Here is a 20,873-nt window from a genome sequence, read left to right as displayed (position 1 = left end):
GTGGCCATCTTTATTTATCCAGGCCCGGAGGGTCACTTTAACTGATTTGCAAGAAGATGCCTGAAAGGACTTGGCCGTGCTTGAAAGTACTCAATCCTGATTTGAACTCTTAATAATGTACATTCTATATCTGGTAATAAAAAAAATTCTTGATTGAAGCCCATCATGCCTTGAAGATGCAGTTGTATGACTGCGCTATCTGGACGAAACAGGTTATGCCAGCTAAATATCCCCTAATGCAGAAAATACCATTCCATGGTCAGAAAATGTTTGGTTCTACATATAGTTAGAATCTGCATTCTCCACTATGATGCTGGTGAAGGACAGATAAGGATCACAGATGAGCATTCGCACCAGCAGGGGTATAACTAGAGGGTATAAAGAGGGTACTGTCACACCAGTGTCCAGGAGTCACAGGGGACCTCTAAGGTATCTCTCCGAAAAAATTTGTGCCGTGTAAACTATGGTGTGGATTTTCATAGGGTTCAATAGAATGCTAAAGTGGTCCAGATTTCGTCATAGATTTTGGTGCGGAATCCACCCATAAATCTACCGCGAAATTCCGCCATGTGTGAACGAGGTTGAAAGATACCAATTTTCTAATAAATCTTGATATATATAGTTCTGTATAATTAGCACAATATTAATAAGATTCCATCTTTACTGTTCGTGTTCAGCTCAGACCTCCACCTGACAGCAGATGCAGGTAAGTGGACATTTACCCCAGTCCATGCATGCTTTATACACTCTGGTCTACACATACACAGAAAATGGAATTTAACGGAAAGTTTGCCGATTCCCTGGATATAAACAAGAGCGCATCCATTTTTTGAGAGCATGCAAAGGAATTGTTTGAAACACAAAATACATCAGAAACCTCCAGAAATTACTACAATAATTAAGCTTTATTTACATGTAAAAAACCTCACAGATGGTGAAATGTACTGGAACATATTATGGAAGCTACACGGTAACCCTTCAGATTGGTCTTGATAGATGGCCCAAGACTATCCTTCAATCCAGTGAGAGCTGGTTTTGGAGGATATGGATTAACCTTGCATACATGTGAGAAAGATTGATGGCGTCTACAAAGCTAAAGATATCTTGGTGTATAAAGGAATTTTTCGACAAAAAAAGTTTTGAAAACTTCTCATTATGCTGTAAAAAGTTAAAGGGGTTTTCCAACATGTTTAACATTGAGGGCAATGGAGGGATGAGGTGTGTAAAATAATAAAATTCAAATTGGAAGATGGTACAATACCTCTGCAGCGCCACCTATTGGAAGGAAGCAGTACTGCAAGTCAATGTCAGATTTTTTAACAACTTATATCAATGACTGGGAATTGTAAGCCAAAGCAGAATAACCATACACAGACAGCTGTTTCATGGTGATTGTCCCTCATCAGAGTGCAGCACATAAACTAAGCTCCCACTGCCTTGCTGCTCCCATTTGCCACCACTCAAGTCCTCTGGTTATGTTAGTGGAAACAGTCTACCTAGAAGCCCATGTCACAGGTTTACAGGACATCACCAGGCCTTCTGGCGTGATGTCTTTACCTGTGAGATGCCGCAGCGCCGGACCTTTGACCATGTGGGTACCATTGGAAAAAGAGTATGACTTTTTAAAAATGTTTCTACAGTATGCTAAGGATTTTCAAAATTATTTGTTTTCTCTAAAAAACCCTTTTAATGTATTCTAATTTTCACCCTCCCAGGACTGGCCTAGGAAGAGCCCTAGGCTTCTTTTATTTCTCGGTTGATAACAAACATAGGAATTTATCGCAGCATCTTCCCGAGATCCCATCTGATTTCCAAACCATCACCTTTCTCCTACCCTTTGGGCATTTGTCGTTGCACAATTTGAAGTTGCACGTGCATTCACTGGGTATAGTAGGACAGCACTGTCCATAAGGAGTATGGGGTTTTGTAGCCAAAGAATCACGCGGACACTTCGGTGGTTTTTCTTCCGGACAAGTCACATTGGCGCACAGCCGCTCTCCTGTAAAGAAAGAACAGAAATTATTATATCTTATTTAACTTGCTCTTTGCACCAGAATCATGATTTTTAAGGCACTTTTGTGGAGTGTCGGAAAAAGGGAAAATGATCTATATGCACAAAAATCTGCACCAAATACGCCGTTGTACTTATCTCACTAATGGACTTTCAACCTGTACATAGATTTTTTTGAGGCAGTAGCTTGCCTGGTCACTGACAGCCAGGCTCCTGCTCTAACTGTTAAGAGCAGATAAAACTCAGATCTTGTCAGTTTAACTCCTTATATACCAGAATCAGTTGCAACTGCAGCATGTAATCAGATGACAGAAGAAGAGGCTTTTCCTGTCATTTATTGGCACCCAGAAATGCAATCCCAAGGTACCACTGAAGCAATGGGTTCCTATTAGAAATGAGCGAATCTACTCATTTCCAGCAATTGCTCGATCGAGCACCGCGATTTTCGAGTACTTCAGTACTCGGGTGCAAAGATTCGGGGGGCGCCGGGGGGCGGGGGGCCCCCCAAATCTTTTCGCCCGAGTACGGAAGTACTCGAAAATCGTGGTACTCGGGCGAAAAAGGGGCGTGGCCGAGTAGGCTCTCTCATCTCTAGTTCCTATAGCAGACTGAGACCTTACAAAAGCCTCCATATCTAGCATGTAACTCAGCCTACTAGACCTCGCCTCCAGCAGAGTATAATGGACTGATGTCATAGGCATAATAGAATGAACTACATAGGTAATGCAGTGTACTATCCTAGCAGACCACGCATTACATCTTAAATTCCCCTTGAGGGGCTAAAAATGAATGTAAAAAAATGTTTTTACTAAGTTTAATTTTTTATAAATCGAGTTTTAAAAATCCCTTTTTAAATTGGTAAAATTCACCTCCAAATTTAAAAAAGCAGCACATAATAGGTATTACCATGTTCGTAACAATCCAAAGAATAAAAATGTTTTGTCATTTATCTCGTATGGTGAACGCTGTAAAAATAATTTAAAAAAAATTAAGCCAGAACTGCTATATTTCTTTTGTTTGCCTCCCAATAAATGCAATAAACCGCAATCCAAAATTTACGTGTACCAATAAAAACTACAACTCCTCCCACAAAAACAAGCCCTGACATAGCTCCAATGTTATGGGTCTTAGAATGCAGCGATACAACTGCTTTTCTTTAAAAACATATTATTACAGTGGTGCCTTGACGATTTTAATCCATTCCGAGACGGAGCTCATGAGGCAAAAAACTTGTATGTCAAATCACTTTTCCCCATTGAAATGCATTGGAATGCCATTAATGTGTTCCAATGCATTTCAATGGGGAAACTAACTGCAAGTAAAAAAAGCGCCAGCTTCCATTGGCTGAAGAGGCGATGGGTTAGCCAATCAGAGCTTAGCTTGCTGGAGGCAGGGCATTCAAGCACCGCACCCAGAAAGCAATGCTCTGTGTCGGCGTGGAGGAGGGAGCGACAGCCTGCAGCAGCACCGCAGACCATCGGGAGGAAGAAACGCCGGCGACAGGTGAGTATAGATCCTGCCTGAGCCTCAGCTTGCAAGTTTTTTGACTTGCAAGCAGGCTCGTACCCCGAGTTTTTGCTCATAAATCAGAGCAAAAAGTCTGGAGAGAGATTGCTCGAAAGTAAAAAAACTGACAAGCTAAGGTGTTTGAATCCCGAGGTACCACCGTATTGTGCAAAAGTAGGAAAAAAGAAAAATAGCTATATAAATTTAGTATCGTAGTAATCGTGCGGATCCTGATAAGAAAATAATTGTGTTTCTTTTTAACAACTGCTGAACGTTAAAAAAAAGTAACCACCCCACTCAAAAAGAAGGGAGGAATTTCTGGGGGATTGTCCTATCTCGCCCCCCAAAAATGTAATAAAAGTCACACAACATAATATATGTACCCCAGAGTGGTGCCATTAAAAAAATATGACTTGTCCCCTCCAAAAAAACAAGCCCTGGTTATGTCAATTGGTTATGGCTCTTGCAATGCAACAACGAAAATCCTTGGTCCTTAAGGCACAAAATAGGCCCGTTACTTAAGGGTTAAAGAGAACCTGAAATACGTCACTTATTTTATGATAAAAATGTACAGTCCGCTAATAAATATTGAGTTGAGGGATTAGAGATCCACCATGAGCGTTACACTCTGGCAAGCTGTCTCTAGAATGTAGTCCGCTATAGGCAAGGTAAAATCTGTCCCCATCCAACCCTTTGTAAATGGCACAATACATATATACTGTAGAAAACGCTTAAGGCCTCATGTCCACGGCCGGGAGCCCGCAGCGCAATCCGCCAGTGCCCGTGGACGTCAACCCTGCATACACGTGCGTGCAGGCGTCGTCATCATTGAATGGTAGAGTTGGATGGGACCTCCAGGGTCATCTGGTCCAACCACCTGCTCAGTGCAGGACCTCTCTGCTTTTGGGACATCTGTACTGCGGCTGGTCTACACAGCACGCTGTCAGACATGCGCAGTACAAAATTTTTTTTTTAATCTACTGCTTTCCCACGGTGTGTGCGGCTTGTCCGCAGTGTCAGCTGCAGGCAGGCCGCGGATCAGACGGCTTTTATTGACCTCGATGGAAGCCGTCCGTGCGAGAACCGCACTGAAATGGAGCATGCTGAGATTTGTTTTCAGGACCAAAAGGTCCGACAAACTAATCCGCATGCTTTAATTCCACTGTGGACACCCATGCTTCCCTATGGGCAGCTTGAAATGCGGATCTTCCACACAGGTACTCCATGCAGATTCCGCAATTCCAATCCGCCCGTGGACATTGGGCCTTACATCAGGTCGAGAACTAGTCATACTTATCGCGTTGTAGCAATCTCTTATATTCGTGAATTCAAAAGTACGGTCACACCCGCTGCTTTCACAAATACACTGGTTTTCCACAAGGTTGCAGCCATAGTGGGTGCAGGGAGGCGCAACTGCAACCGCAACCGCAACCACCCGGTCGTCATCATACAAACCGGCTAGAAAAGAAAGAGAAAAGTAAATATGAGGAATAAAATTAGGTTTTTGCTTTTTCTAGTATTTTTAAAGCAGAGGAACTGTTCGTGTACAACCATTGGACTGGGACTTGTTTGCATGGGGTTGGACAAAAATAGGGAATCACCGTACAAAATGCATGCCTTAAGTTATACGGGATTATCAATCATATTTCAATAGGACATGTAGAGACCGATTTTAAGTACTGGTAATATGACACAGATGCTACTGGGAAGAAGTGGTCAGGGGTTTCAGCCACTCAGCTGCTGTTACCAGCTCCTTCCCAAAACCACCCAGAGCAGGGCAAGAGGTGAAGTGAACAGAAATTTGGTGGCAAAACTCTCAGCCAAACAGGGGTCAAAAGGGCAACTCAGTACTAATGATTAAAATCCCATGCTTTTTGTATGATGTTGCCATATTTGTGTTCACTCCCTGTTTATATTTTATCAAAATTAGCGCATTAAAGGGGTTGTCTGGTTACCGATAAGGCTTTCAGGACCCTGGGCAAACCTATCTGTGAAGTCCCCATAATTTTAATGCAATGGCCATAAGAGACAGTGCCCTTTTAAGGTATGACATTTGTCTCCTTTATAGGCCTGGTGTAAAGATCAGCAGGATTTCTACTGTTTTATCATCTCCTCTCTACTACAAATGCAGCGCTATGTTAATGGTTAAGCAAATAGTGTAAATAAACAGAGATACAAGTCCACAGTTGCGAACTTGGCGGCCATTCTACCGGACCTCTATCTCTCAGTTCCCTTCAGCTGATTTCAATATGGCGGATTTCAAAATGGATGACAAAACATCTCCTCCACCAAAAAAATGTAGCCTCCTTCCTAATTAATACTTTCACACATTGGAAGTAAATTTTCTAATAATTAAACCAGTTAAGCAGGTGTGTTCAGACTTTTGCATCACCCTGTACTTACTAAGATCAAAGCACATGGATAAACTTACGGTCATCGCGCCAGGGTTCACAATCGAGAGGGTCGTAATTGGACATTTGGAAGTCGGGTATGCATGTACGCTTAGTTATACAATCACAGTGTCCCATCATTTTGTAACAGCCATGCTGCTCAGGACAGTTCTCATCATCATCTTCAAAATAGTCGACTCGTTTGCTGTATGCAGGCATCTCTGCAGTAGAGAAAAATATATTATATATGAACATTTTATAAAGCTTACACCTGTCACGTCTGTCTCCTGAGATCAAGGGTACTACAGGTTCTCTGGAGCTTTCCTACTCAGGTGTGGGGGATTGCGTTGGCTGGCTGTGTGTGTTTCCAGTCAGCCAATCACTCCAGGTCAGTACACATAAAGCTGTCTTCCCAGGTGTGTGTGTGTTTCCAGTCAGCCAATCACTCTAGGTCGGTACACATAAAGCTGTCTTCCCAGGTGTGGGTGTGTCTCCAGTCAGCCAATCACTCTAGGTCGGTACACATATAAGCTGTCTTCCCAGGTGTGGGTGTGTTCAGGTTTCTTTGTTCTCATTCTCTCTCTGTGTGTTGTGTGTGGTGACTGCAAGAAAGGTTTGTGTCTTGTGGTTTTGTTTGGTTATGTCACAGGATTCCTGGTTAGTGTAAGAACTAGCGGTATTGCCGGAAGCCGTGACGTGGCTCACTAACATATATTTTGGCAAAAATGTCAACAAATAACTGGTATTTATAGCATTAACATCTGCTACTAGTGTTTTTGTATTGGCTGCTGTATGGTGTGATTATGGCTCTGAGTGTCTTCTTATCCTGTCCAGTTGTGCCTGTTGGTGGTGGCATTTGTATGCATCCTAGCATGGGTGCGTGAATTCCTAGGGGCAGCGAGGGCCTAGATCCAAAGACCGCTGGGCTACCCCATATTAGGGCGATATCTCCACTCAGGTAGGTCCTTGTTCATCTTCCTTTGTAGAAGATAGGGTAAGGGGTTAATCTGTGGTTGTTTCACCTGGTGTTCCCTATCTTTGGTAACGTTTGTGTGGGCTCGGTGCTCACTTGCCCACGTGAACGTAACAATATCACATCTAAAACAGGACCCAATATCTGTATGTATGTAACATGTTGGGATTATCCATCTATGGCAGTAATTTTCTTTGATGCTCTGTCATACTTCCTGTATTCAGTGGGAGCCATGGCCCTCCCAGTAAAAATACCTTTCCAGTAAGGTCAACTCCATTTCTGAATGTATCATAGAAACTGGAAGGCATGGGATCTCTGAGCAAGCTGCCAACATCTTGACATGGCTGTGGGGTCACCACCTTTTCTACAGAAAAATACCACCCAGGTTTCTATGTGACTGGGGGACTTTGGGGTTTGGCATTTCATGACTTTTGACACAAGTTGGGTGTTATTCATTGCTTGTCGGGTAGGTGGTTTACCAACCACGTGGCTATTTTAGTTGCACTTTAATATTTCATGGGGGTACGCACAGGTTCCCCTTGCTTTTCCCCTCAATGTATAGCACAGTATTAGGTCACCTTATTGGGGTTTTTTATGTTATGTGCATGACATGGTCTGAGAAGCTAAGCCTGTGCCATCCATACCAGGGTCCAGCTGTGATTGACAGCCAGCCTCCCGCTGCAACAACGGGGATTGGTGAGAACACTGATCTCCACTTTTAGCCCCTTATATGCACGCTACCCCACAAAGATACTGCAAAGTATTATCATAGCAATAATGCACTCACTGGTTCAAGTCCACTACAGGAATATAAAAAATATGTAAAAAGAAAATAAAAAAAAGTAGAAAAAAAGTGTAAAAAAATATAGTTGTAAAAAAGTCCTCCTTTGTCCACTATCCCCTTTGTTATAAAAAAAAAACTCCATCTACGCTTGGTATCGTTGCATCCTGAGGCCTCGGTCAGACGGGCATTTTTTGCCGCGATTTGCGGATCGCATGACGGATGCACATCCGCAAATCGCGTGGCTGGGGCCGAAAAATCGCCCGAAAAATCTGCTGCTAGCAGCGTTTTCGGTGAAAAGGCCCCGATCAAAGGAGTGCTGTCCAACCCATTGCAATTCAACGGAGCTGGCAATACAGCTGGCTCCATTGAAAGCAATGGGCTGGCGGTGAGTGCGGGATGAATTTTCGAGAAGGGCTTAAAAATATAAGCCCTTCCCTGAAAATCATCCAAAAATGTGTAAAAATAAAAAAAATATATATACTCACCTTGTCCGTGCAGCCGGAGTTCAGCCGCGGCCGGCCTGCAGTTCTCCTGAACTGCTCTGGGTAGTATCCAGTAGCCGGGGATTTAAAATCCCCGCCTGCTGAATGGGCTGTCTCTGATTGGTCACAGCCCTCACCAATCAGAGGCAGCTCTCACTCACCCATTCATGAATTTATGAATGGGTGAGTGAGTGCTGCCTCTGATTGGCTCAGCGCAAGGACCAATCAGGGGCAGCTCTCAGCTATTGATTGATCCTTGCACTGAGCCAATCAGAGGCAGCACTCACTCACCCATTCATGAATTCATAAATGGGTGAGTGAGAGCTGTCTCTGATTGGTGCGGGCTGTGACCAATCAGAGGCAGCCCATTCAGCAGGCGGGGATTTTAAATCCCCGGCTGCTGAATACTACCCAGAGCAGTTCAGGAGAACTGCCGGCCGGCCGCAGCTGAACTCCGTCTGCACGGACAAGGTGAGTATATATATATTTTTTTATTTTTACACATTTTTGGATGATTTTCAGGGAAGGGCTTATATTTTTAAGCCCTTCCCGAAAATTCATCCCGCGCTCGCCCGCAGCCCATTGAATTCAATGGAGCCGGCTGTATTGCCAGCTCCATTGAATTCAATGGGCGAACATCATTCTTCTCTGCCACAGCTGTTACAGCTGTGGCAGAGGAGAATGATTTCTGTAGTATATGTTCTCAATCGGGTCGGCGCTGCTGCCGCCGGCCCCATTGAGCGCATATAATAGAACACAAGGAATCGCAGATAGGCGCGATCTGCGATTCCTCGTGTCCTATAATTTATCGGACATCCGCATAAAAAGCGGCCATGAGTCCGATGCCATTGCGAAGCAATGGTTCTATTTATGCGCAGATCGCGCGAAAAAACGCCCGTCTGACCGAGGCCTGAACAACCTCTATGATAAATTGAACACACAATTTATCCCACAAGACAAAAAGCAGAAAAAAAAATAAATAAAAAAAAAAGGTAACCAAAATGCTTATTTTCTTTATTTTGCTTCCTGAAAAATACAATAAAAGTGATCATAAAAGCCATATGTACCCCAAAATGGTTCCAATAGAAATTGCAGCTCATCACGCAAAAAAACAAGTGCTTGTAGAGCTCTGTTGATGGAAAAATAAAAAAGTTATGGGACTTTGTGAAAAAAAGGGGCTTCATTTCAATTTTGGAATTGTCATAGTTGTACCAACCAGCATAAAAAATGTAAAATGCTGCATCATTCACGCTGTAAAAAAAAACAAACCCAAAAAACAATGGTTGAATTGAAGCTTTTTCTTCTTCTTGCCCTCCACAAAAATGTACTAAAAGCTATTGTTGTTAGCTGTTTAGTCGTTCACGAGCGTCGGCGACCCCCTAAGGCGAGCTCCCTGCATGTTTTTCGGTTTTGCACTGCTTCCCTTCAGCTGTGTGATATACATGCCAGTATCTGCTCTGGCAGTGTCAGCAATCGTGTCCTTTGGCTGTCAGGTCTTCTTTTGCCACTGATCTGTCCAAGCTTTACAAATTTCTCTAACGACTCTGCTCGCATTATATGGCCAAAATCCATGAGTCTGAGCCCGGCCATCTTGCCCTCCAGTGATATATCGGGTCTTATACGATTCAGAAGTTCTCTGTTTGTTACTGTCACCATCCAGGGCATACACAGCAGCTTTCGTCAGCACCACAGCTCAACCGCATCAGTCCTACTTCTATCAGCTTTTTTCGCAGTCTAGCTTTCACATCCATACACGGCTATGGGGAAAATGGTAGTTTGCGCTATCCTACATTTAATTGCTATATTAATATCAATTCATCTATTTTCCGCATGATCTGCACTTCTGCATATAGGTTAAACAAGAGGGGTGAGAGGATACAGCCCTGTCGGACAACTTTGCCCATCCCAAACCAATCTGTGTCCCCATACTGTGTTCTCACAGAGGCTTCTTGATTGGTATAAAGTGATCACAATGCATTAAATGTACTCAGAAAATGGTAGCAATTAAAACTACAGCTCGTCACACAAAAAACAAGCTCTCAAATGGCCATGTTGACGGAAAAATAGAAAAGTGATGGCTTTTGAAAAGTGGAGATTAAACTCCCCCAAAAATCGTTGGGTCCTTAGTAGAGATGAGCGAGCACTAAAATGCTCGGGTGCTTGTTGCTCGAGTCGAACTTTCTGCGATGCTCAAGGGTTCATTTCGAGTAACGAACCCCATTGAAGTCAATAGGCGATTCGAGGATTTTCGTATATCGCCGATGCTCTCTAAGGTTTTCATTGGTGAAAATCTGCAAAACCCAAGAAAGTGATGGAAACGACACAGAAACGGATAGGGCAGGCGAGGGGCAACATGCTGGGCTGCATTTCAGGTTCCCAGGTCCCACTATTAAGCCACAATAGCGGCAAGAGTGGGCCCCCCCCCCTAACAATTTTGACTTCGGACAAACCTCATTAGTAAGCCACACCTTAGCTAAGCACCACATTACCGCCAACTAAGCACAAGCACTGCCTGCGGGACACACCCCTGCCTCTTCTCCTGGGTTACATGCTGCCCAACCCCCCCCCCCCCCCCGCACGACCCAGTGTCCACAGCGCACACCAAAGCGTACCTGCGCAGCCTTCAGCTGCCCTCATGCCACACGCTGGCCTCATAGCCACACCACCCTCATGTCTATTTATAAGTGCGTCTGCCATGAGGAGGAACCGGAGGCACACAATGCAGAGGGTGGACAGGGCCAGGCAGCGACCCTCTTTAAAAGGGGCGGGGCGATAACCCACAATGCTGTACAGAAGCAATGAGAAATCCAATCCTGTGCCACCTCCGTCAGGAGCTGCAAACGTGGGCATAGCAATGGGAAATCCATGTGCCACACAGTATTCATTCTGTCAAGGTATCGCATAGCTCAATCCACACTGGAAGGGGAAAGCCATCTGCGCTCTGCCCCCTACCCAAGGCAGTCAGTGCCTTTGTGCCAGACAGGTCAAACACCGCAATGGGAACTAAGTTTGCACCAGCAGCATAGGGGGGTCCTAGGAAGCCCAAGACATGAACAAAAAATTGATCTGAGCGGCCAAACATGGCAGACTTGCACCGCGCCCACGGCATAGGCCTCGTCCCACAGCTTCAGCAATCCTAGGCAGGAAGCGGACTTTCACTGCACCGAGGACATAGGCTTCTGCACAAACCCTCAGCAATCACGGGTCTACAGCGGACTCCTATGCTAGCGTAGCTGTGCACGTCTCATTAGCGCTGTATTGCTCCTGTAGTTTGTCCCAATGCAGTACCCCGGATAGTAGAGCTAACGTCAGATTAAATTCAGGTGGGCTTCGGCCCACAGTGCATGCCCCAGTCAGACCGGGTTTTTTTTATAAATAGTCACAGGCAGGTACAACTTCGCAATGGGAATTCCGTGTGCACCCACAGCATGGGTGGCTCCCTGGAACCCACCGGCGGTACATAAATATATCCCATTGCAGTGCCCTGGACAGCAGAGCTAACGTCAGATTAAATGCAGGTGGGCTTCGGCCCATACTGCATGCCCCAGTCAGACTGGAGTTTTTTTATAAATAGACACAGGCAGGTACAACTCCCTATTGTGAAGTCCGTGTGGACCGACAGCATGGGAGGGTCCCAGGAAGCCACCGGCGGTACATAAATATATCCCATTGCAATGCCCAGCACAGCTGAGGTAACGTCAGATTAAATGCAGGTGGGCTTCGGCCCACACTGCATTCCCCAGTAAGACCGGGGTTTTTAATACATAGACACAGGCAGGTACAACTCACTAATGTGCAGTCCGTATGGACCGACAGCATGGGTGGGTGCCAGGAACCCACCGGCGGTACATAAATAAACCCCATTGCAGTGCCCTGGGCAGCAGAGCTAACGTCCGATTAAATGCAGGTGGGCCTCGGCCCACACTGCATGCCCCAGTCAGACTGGGGTTCTTTATAAGTAGACACATGCAGTTACAACTCCGTGTGGACCGACAGCATGGGTGGGTCCCAGGAAGCCACCGGCGGTACATAAATATATCCCATTGCAGTGCCCTGGACAGCAAAGCTAACGTCAGATTACATGCAGGTGGGCTTCGGCCCACACTGCATGCCCCAACCTGACCGGGGTTTTTAATTCATAGACACAGGCAGGTACAAATCCCCTATGGGAAGTCCCTGTGGACCCACAGCATGGGTGGCTCCCTGGAACCCACCGGCGGTACATAAATAAATCCCATTGCAGTGCCCTGGACAGCAGAGCTAACGTCCGATTAAATGCAGGTGGGCCTCGGCCCACACTGCATGCCCCAGTCAGACTGGGGTTCTTTATAAGTAGACACATGCAGTTACAACTCCGTGTGGACCGACAGCATGGGTGGGTCCCAGGAAGCCACCGGCGGTACATAAATATATCCCATTGCAGTGCCCTGGACAGCAAAGCTAACGTCAGATTACATGCAGGTGGGCTTCGGCCAAGAATGTTTTCATAGTTGGAGGAGGAGGAGGGGAAAGTTTTTGAGGCAGTACGTGTCCTGTCCCCGTGTCCGTGGTTATATGCACCTTCCCAGTGACCACGTCGCTGAAAAGTTGGCGCGCCTGTGGAACCTAGTAGCGTGGCCTCACCACCATCATGTCTTTGGGAAGCCTCCGTTTCCACAACCCTGTAACATTGCAGTAGCAGCATTATAGGCAGAGCCGAGAATTAGTAACATTTCAGCGGTAAGAGTATGCACAAGCCCCTGTAACATTTGATTGGCAGCAGTGACGACAGACCCCACTAACATTTCATTTGCAGCAGTATACACAGACCCCATTAACATTTCAGTAGTATCAGTATAGACAGACCCCAGTAACAGTAACGTAGAAGCAGTATGGGCAAAGCAGCAGATTCACATTTCCCTGGCAGCAGTGTAGGGAGAGTGTAGTATTGGTAAGATTTCAGTAGTAGGAGTATAGACAGGCCCCAGCAACAGTAACGTAGAAGCAGTGGAGACAAAGCAGCAGATTCACATTTCCCTGGCAGCAGTGTAGGGAGAGCATAGTATTGGTATGATTTCAGTAGTAGGAGTATAGACAGGCCCCAGCAACAGTAACATAGAAGCAGTAGGGACAAAGCAGCAGATTCACATTTCCCTGGCAGCAGTGTAGGGAGAGCGTAGTATTGGTAAGATTTCAGTAGTAGGAGTATAGACAGGCCCCAGCAACAGCAACGTAGAAGCAGTATGGACAAAGCAGCAGATTCACATTTCCCTGGCAGCAGTGTAGGGAGAGCATAGTATTGGTACGATTTCAGTAGTAGGAGTATAGACAGGCCCCAGCAACAGTAACATAGAAGCAGTAGGGACAAAGCAGCAGATTCACATTTCCCTGGTAGCAGTGTAGGGAGAGCATAGTATTGGTAAGATTTCAGTAGTAGGAGTATAGACAGGCCCCAGCAACAGTAACGTAGAAGCAGTATTGGCAAAGCCCACTATTAGTTACATTTTTGTTATAGCAGTATAGACCTGCCCCAGTAACATTTCCGTTGAAGCATTATGGGCAGAGCCCAGTATTAGTAAAATTACAGTAGTAACAGTATACACCAACCAAGGTAACATTTCAGGAGCAGAAGTATCGGCAGACCGAAGTAACATTTCTGTTGCTAAAGTATAGTCAGACCCCTGTAGCATTGCTGTGGCAGAAGTATAGGTAGGCAGAACAGAGTTACATTTCTGTAGCAAATGTGTAGGCCAACTCCAGACACAGTGGTGTACCATGAGTGCAGGCGAAGCCCATAAAAATTACTTTGATTACATTGTAGGCGAGGCCCTGAAAATTGTTGTACCGACAGTACAAATGTACCCCAGAAAAATTGCCCATGCCCAACCCAGGGGGCAGGTGAAACCCATTAATTGCTTAGCGTACTGTGGCTTAATTTTTAACTAGGCCTGGAGGCAACCCAGTCTAAAAAACAACTGGTTCAGGTGGAAGTTTCAAGGTTTTAATGAGAATTGAAACAGATAAATATTATTTAGAAAAGTTATATGAGCCTTTTGGCCCACAGAAAAATTGCCCATTCGCGGTGATTACGAGAGGTTTCAGGAGGAGGAGCCAAAGGAGGAGGACGAATAGCATACACAGATTGACAAAGTTCTTTAGGTAGCGCTGCTGTCCGCTGGTGGAGAAGAGAAGTCTGGGTAAATCCAGGCTTTGTTCATCTTTATGAGTGTAAGTCTGTCGGCGCTGTCAGTTGACAGGCGGGTACGCTTGTCCATGATGATTCCCCCAGCTGCACTAAACACCCTCTCTGACAAAACGCTAGCCGCAGGGCACGCCAACACCTCCAGGGCATACAGCGCAAGTTCGGGCCACGTGTCCAGCTTTGACACCCAGTAGTTGTACGGAGCAGAGGCGTCACGGAGGACGGTGGTACGATCGGCTGCGTACTCCCTCACCATCTTCTTACAGTGTTCCCTTCGACTCAGCCTGGACTGGGGAGGTGTGAGACAGTCTTGCTGGGGAGCCATAAAGTTGGCAAAGGCCTTGGAGAGTGTTCCCCTGCCTGCGCTGAACATGCTGCCTGATCTCCGCGCCTCCCCTTCTATGTGGCCCTCGGAACTGTGCCTTCTGCCACTAGCGCTGTCAGATGGGAAGTTTACCATCAGTTTGTCCACCAGGGCCCTGTGGTATTGCATCACTCTCAAACCCCTTTCCTCTTCGGGTATGAGAGTGGAAAGGTTCTCCTTATACCGTGCGTGAAGCAGTATGTACACCCAGTAATCTGTAGTGGCCAGAATGTGTCTAACACGAGGGTCACGAGAAAGGCATGCTAACATAAAGTCTGCCATGTGTGCCAGGGTACCTGTACGCAACATATGGCTGTCCTCACTAGGACGATCACTTTGAGTATCCTCCTCCTCCTCCTCAGGCCATACACGCTGAATGGATGAGAGGCAAGCTGCATGGGCACCCTCTGCAGTGGGCCCAACTGTCTCTTCCTCCCCAGGCTCCTTCGCCTCCTCCTCCACGCGCTGAGATATAGACATGAGAGTGCTCTGACTATCCAGCGACATACTGGCTTCCCCCGCCTCCGTTTCCGCCCGCAAAGCATCAGCCTTTATGCTTTGCAGGGAACTTCTCAAGAGGCAATGCAGGGGAATGGTGACACTAATGATTGCAGCATTGCCGCTCACCATCAGGGTGGACTCCTCAAAGTTTCCAAGGACCTGGCAGATATCTGCCATTCAGGCCCACTCCTCTGTAAAGAATTGAGGAGGCTGACTCCCACTTCGCCACCCATGTTGGAGTTGGTATTCCAATATAGCTCTACGCTGCTCATACAGCCGGGACAATATGTGAAGCGTAGAGTTCCACCGTGTGGGCACGTCGCAAAGCAGTCGGTGCACTGGCAGATTAAACCGATGTTGCAGGGTGCGCAGGGTGGCAGCATCCGTGTTGGACTTGCGGAAATGTGCGCTGACCCGGCGCACCTTGCCGAGGAGCTCTGACAAGTGTGGGTAGCCTTTCAGAAACCGCTGAACCACCATATTAAAGACGTGGGCCAGGCATGGCACGTGCGTGAGGCTGCCGAGCTGCAGAGCCGCCACCAGGTTACGGCCGTTGTCACACACGACCATGCCCGGTTGGAGGCTCAGTGGCGAAAGCCAGCGGTCGGTCTGCTCTGTCAGACCGTGCAACAGTTCGTGGGCCGTGTGCCTCTTCTCTCCTAAGCTGAGTAGTTTCAGCACGGCCTGCTGACGCTTGCCCACCGCTGTGCTGCCGCGCGACACCGACTGCTGGCGACGTGCTGCTGCTGACAAGTCTTGATTGCGAAGTAGCGGTTGCGTTGGAGGAGGAGGAGGAGGAGGAAGGTTTAGTGGAGGTGGCATACACCGCCGCAGATACCAGCATCGATCTGGGGCCCGCAATTCTGGGGGATGGTAGTACATGAGCGGTCCCAGCCTCCACTAAATTCACCCAATGGGCCGTCAGGGAGACATAGTGGCCCTGTCCGCCTGTGCTCTTCCACGTGTCCGTTGTTAAGTGGACCCTGGCAGAAACCGAGTTGGTGAGGGCGCGTACGATGTTGCGTGAGACGTGGTCATGCAGGGCTGGGACGGCACACCGTGAAAAATAGTGGCGACTGGGGACTGAGTTGCGCGGGGCTGCCGCCGCCATCATGTTTTTGAACGCCTCAGTTTCCACCAGCCTGTAGGGGAGCATCTCCAGGCTGATCAATTTGGCTATGTGGACATTTAAAGCTTGAGCGTGCGGGTGCATGGCGGCATATTTGCGCTTTCGCTCCAACGATTCTCTTAGCGACAGCTGGACGCTGCGTTGAGAGACATTGCTGGATGGGGCCGAGGACAGCGGAGGTGAGGGTGTGGGTGCAGGCCGGGAGACGGTAGTGCCTGTGTCCTGAGAGTGGGGTTGGATCTCAGTGGCAGGTTGGGGCCCAGGGGGAGAGGCAGTGGCGCAAGCTGGAGGCGGTGAACGGCCTTCGTCCCACCTTGTGAGGTGCTTGGCCATCATATGCCTGCGCATGCTGGTGGTGGTGGCTCCCCGGCTGATCTTGGCGCGACAAAGGTTGCACACCACTGTTCGTTGGTTGTCCGCCGTCTCAGTGAAAAACTGCCACACCTTAGAGTACCTTGGCCTCTGCACGGTGGCTTGGCGCGAGGGGGTGCTTTGGGAAACAGCTGGTGAATTAGTCGCTGTTGCCCTGCCTCTACCCCTGGCCACCCCACTGCCTCTTCCAACCTGTCCTGCGGCTGCAATTGCCTCCCCCTCTGAAGACCTGTCCTCAGTTGGCTTATCACACCAGGTGGGGTCAGTCACCTCATCGTCCAGCGGCCCTTCCTCCGAATCCTCTGTGCGCTCCTCCCTCGGACTTACTGCCCTCACTACTACCTCACTGATAGACAACTGTGTCTCATCGTCATCGTCCTCCTCACCCACTGAAAGCTCTTGAGACAGTTGCCGGAAGTCCCCAGCCTCATCCCCTGGACCCCGGGAACTTTCTAAAGGTTGGGCATCGGTCACGACAAACTCCTCCAGTGGGAGAGGAACCATTGCTGCCCAATCTGGGCAGGGGCCCGAGAACAGTTCCTGGGAGTCTGCCTGCTCCTCAGAATGTGTCATTTTCATGGAGTGAGGAGGCTGGGAGGAAGGAGGAGCAGCAGCGAGGGGATTCAGAGTTGCAGCAGTGGACGGCGTAGAAGACTGGGTGGTCGATAGATTGCTGGATGCACTTTCTGCCATCCACGACAGGACCTGCTCACAATGCTCATTTTTTAATAAAGGTCTACGACGTGGACCCAAAAATTGCGATATGAAGCTGGGGATCCCAGAAACTGTCCTCTCTCCTACTCCCGCAGCAGCCGGCTGCGATTCACCTGGACCAGGAACTCGTCCTATGCCCACACCCTGACTTGGGACTCCGCGTCCTCAGCCGTGACCGTGTCCATGTCCTCTGCCCCTACCCCTCAGCATGCTGGATTAAGAATCGAGCAAAGACAGAGCAGTGTAAAAATGTTTGTGAATTATTGCCGCGCAGTTGGTGGCTGCCAGCGGTAATATAATGCTAAATGAAGCCAGAGATAAATTATAAGGAAGGCTGCATTTAGGCCTAGCTGTGAACTATGCAGTTTGGATGGACATAAAGTCCCACAGGCCACGCAGGCCCAGGCACTGGGTAACCGTACGGCGTAAAAAGGAAATTTTTTAAAAATCTCCTTATTTTACTCTGCAATGCAGCCTGAGGCTAGGCAGTGTGTATTGCACTTTCAATCTATGGGCGTCGGGCAGACCGTGAACGTCTGAGACAGCACACGTATAACAGAGCGTTGTAGAAAATGTGCGGTTTCTTGGCGTACAGAGGCAGACTGCAGTGACGCTACGCGAAGTGCGGACAGAAATATATTTCTAAATGAAGGCTGCACGCAGGCTTGGCTGTGCAATGCAGAGGTACTACAACTCCCAGCAACCACGGAGTTCAATGCACACGGTCGCAGGTTGCCCTAAGAAGAACCGTTGGGGTACTTGTAGACAGGATTCTACACTACCACTGTCCCTGCCTGACCAATACTGCTCCTATACTCAAGTACAGACTGCAGCCTGAGAACGCTACAGCCTGCACGCTCGATATACATAAAAAAAAAAATTGGTGCAAAACTGCTCACAGCAGCCACAACAGTAATGCAATAGGTGAGCTGTGGCCCTAAGAAGGGCCGTTGTGGTTCGTGAAGACGCTAACACTGTCCCTATAGCAGCAGCAGCATCAGCAGCACTGTCCCTCATCTCTCTTAGTGTGCATCTGTGGCGAGCCGCGGGCGGGACCGCTTTAAATACTCCGGTGACACCTGATCTCGCCAGCCACTCACTGCAGGGGGGTGGGATAGGGCTGGAACATCACAGGAGGAAGTTGTAATGCCTTCCCTGTCTTTCTATTGGCCAGAAAAGGGCGCAAATTTCTCAGGGAAGGAAATGTAATGGAGTCGAGTGCCGCGTGGTACTCGTCTCGAGTAACGAGCATCTCGAACACCCTAATACTCGAACGAGCATCAAGCTCGGACGAGTGTGCTCGCTCATCTCTAGTCCTTAGGACTTAAAAAAAAGCATGTCCTTAAGGGGATAATTATAACTGTGAGGGAAGCTGGCAAGAAAGGTTCCCAGTGAAATCAGCGGGCCGTCCAGAGCAAGAGATGGTCTTTGGAACACCAACAGCTATTGAGTGAGGTCCTTAATGTGGACTCTTCGCTCTATTGACTAAGAATCCCTTAGTAGGGTATTTCAAAATGGTAAGGAAAGAAGGTACCCCATGGTAGCCATATGGTCTGTCACTGTGGTATTTACCCCCTTGTCTACATGTCCTTGTTTTAAAACACCATTATGATAAACTTACCTTTACATACTCCAAAGTCTGGGATTTCTACCAGCCCTGTGCCATTGATAGTAGCACATTTACGGTTACCATCGCAATAGCCAATTTCCCAGTCTGGGCCTCCACAGATGTCTCCTTCTTGCTTCGCACAGTGATGACAGCACCCACATGGGTCTATGGCTTCATTCCCAGGGCAGGGAGGTATCATTGGTGGACACTTTCTTTTTTCGCATGCTGTGCAGTTGTACGCTGTCTGCGCAGGCTGGAAAAAGTATGGAGAAAAAAACAAGAAAAACAAAACCAATGTCATTGTCCCCAAGGTGATACAAGCGCACTGGAGCTTTGTCTCTGCTGGTATGAGGCTTCTCGCTCGTTCCTATGAGTGAAACTTTTGGACTAAAAAACAGCATATGTGTCATTGCATAATAGAGAGTACAGTAAACACCCCAGGGGGCGCCAAATAGCCCGAGCAAACAAGAGGGAACACAGTGCAAATGTGTTTTAAAGAATATTTGCTGGAAAAATACAGATGCAAGTGAAAGTAAGTGAATCCTTTGGAATTAGCTGTTCTTCTGCACTGATTACTTATAAAATGTGGTCTGATGGTTATCGAAGTCACAATTATAGACAAACACAATTTAACTAAAATAATCACACATAAGCAGTTATATCCTTCAGGTCTTTCATTGAGCACATTGACATCCTCAATGACTGTGTTAAAGGGGTTGTCCCGCGGCAGCAAGTGGGTCTATACACTTCTGTATGGCCATATTAATGCACTTTGTAATGTACATTGTGCATTAATTATGAGCCATACAGAAGTTATAAAAAGTTTTTTACTTACCTGCTCCGTTGCTAGGGTCCTCGTTCCCATGGAGCCGACTAATTTTCGCCCTCCGATGGCCAAATTAGCCGCGCTTGCGCAGTCCGGGTCTTCTGCTCTCTTCAATGGAGCCGCTCGTGCAGAATGCCGGCTCCGTGTAGCTCCGCCCCGTCACGTGCCGATTCCAGCCAATCAGGAGGCTGGAATCGGCAATGGACCGCACAGAAGAGCTGCGGTCCACGGAGGAAGAGGATCCCGGCGGCCATCTTCACCGGTAAGTATAGAAGTCACCGGAGCGCGGGGATTAAGGTAAGCGCTCCGGTAAGCTTTCTTTAGGTCCCTGCATCGGGGTTGTCTCGCGCCGAATGGGGGGGGGTTGAAAAAAAAAAAAACCCGTTTCGGCGCGGGACAACCCCTTTAATGAATTCTACAGGAACTAATTGACAAAGGGTGTTTCAATTAAAGGCCTTGTCCAACTTTAAATGATTGATGACCTATCCTCAATGGAGCAGTGGAGCTGGAAGCACACAGCTCTGTACACAATACAGTGGGCGGTAATGTATTGCAGGCAGTTCCCATTGAAGTGAAGGGGAATTTGGTCAGCAATACCATGCCGAACCACTGGAGTATGTACAGAGCTTTGTACTGCTGGCTCTTTATACTGACATAGGGGTTCGATGATCAGCTGATTGGCGAGGAACCTAGAAAGCAGACCTCTGCCGATCAACTATTGATGGCTTTTCTTGAGAAAAGGTCGTCCATTATTTAGAGCTGGACAACCTTTTTTAAGATGATAAGATATGTGCTTTGGCATTAAATAAAGCACACAAAGGCTGGTTATTATCTGTCATATAGAGAAAAGAAGCATAAGTGAGATATTATTAAGCAGTACTGAGCAGTGTAGATCTGAATTCAGTACTGGAGTGAGCTAAACCAACAGCATTCTGAAACATACCCATTGTAGCCTTAATTTTAGGTCTGTATGCACAACGGGGCACAAAATGAAAGGAGCTGCCGGTGGTTTTCAAAACAGACATTTTGCT

The 20,873-nt window shown here is 47.4% G+C and overlaps 1 protein-coding gene across 1 annotated transcript; it reads right to left on the bottom strand.

Moving 5' to 3' along the window:
* Positions 1–911: 911 nt before the first annotated feature.
* On the bottom strand, positions 912–19,371 carry LOC136572063 (cysteine-rich motor neuron 1 protein-like). The gene is made up of 4 exons (XM_066572677.1): positions 19,029–19,371; positions 5,949–6,128; positions 4,811–4,975; positions 912–1,999 (listed from the first exon to the last, which is right to left on the bottom strand). Exons 1-4 carry the CDS (start codon positions 19,315–19,317, stop codon positions 1,746–1,748), a joined length of 888 nt encoding a protein of 295 aa, XP_066428774.1. The 5' UTR covers positions 19,318–19,371; the 3' UTR covers positions 912–1,745.
* Between the last annotated feature and the right edge of the window lie 1,502 nt (positions 19,372–20,873).

Source organism: Eleutherodactylus coqui, chromosome 6 (assembly GCF_035609145.1).
Source record: "Eleutherodactylus coqui strain aEleCoq1 chromosome 6, aEleCoq1.hap1, whole genome shotgun sequence".
NCBI lineage: Eukaryota > Metazoa > Chordata > Amphibia > Anura > Eleutherodactylidae > Eleutherodactylus > Eleutherodactylus coqui.
This window is presented reverse-complemented; position numbering and strand designations above follow the sequence as displayed.

Coding starts and splice junctions, on each gene's coding strand:
- LOC136572063 (XM_066572677.1), bottom strand. CDS start 19,317: ATGACATTGGTTTTGTTTTTCTTGTTTTTTTCTCCATACTTTTTCCAG. Junction 6,129..19,028: donor AGACTTTGGAGTATGTAAAG/GTAAGTTTATCA, acceptor TCTCTACTGCAG/AGATGCCTGCATACAGCAAA. Junction 4,976..5,948: donor TGAACCCTGGCGCGATGACC/GTAAGTTTATCC, acceptor TTTCTTTTCTAG/CCGGTTTGTATGATGACGAC.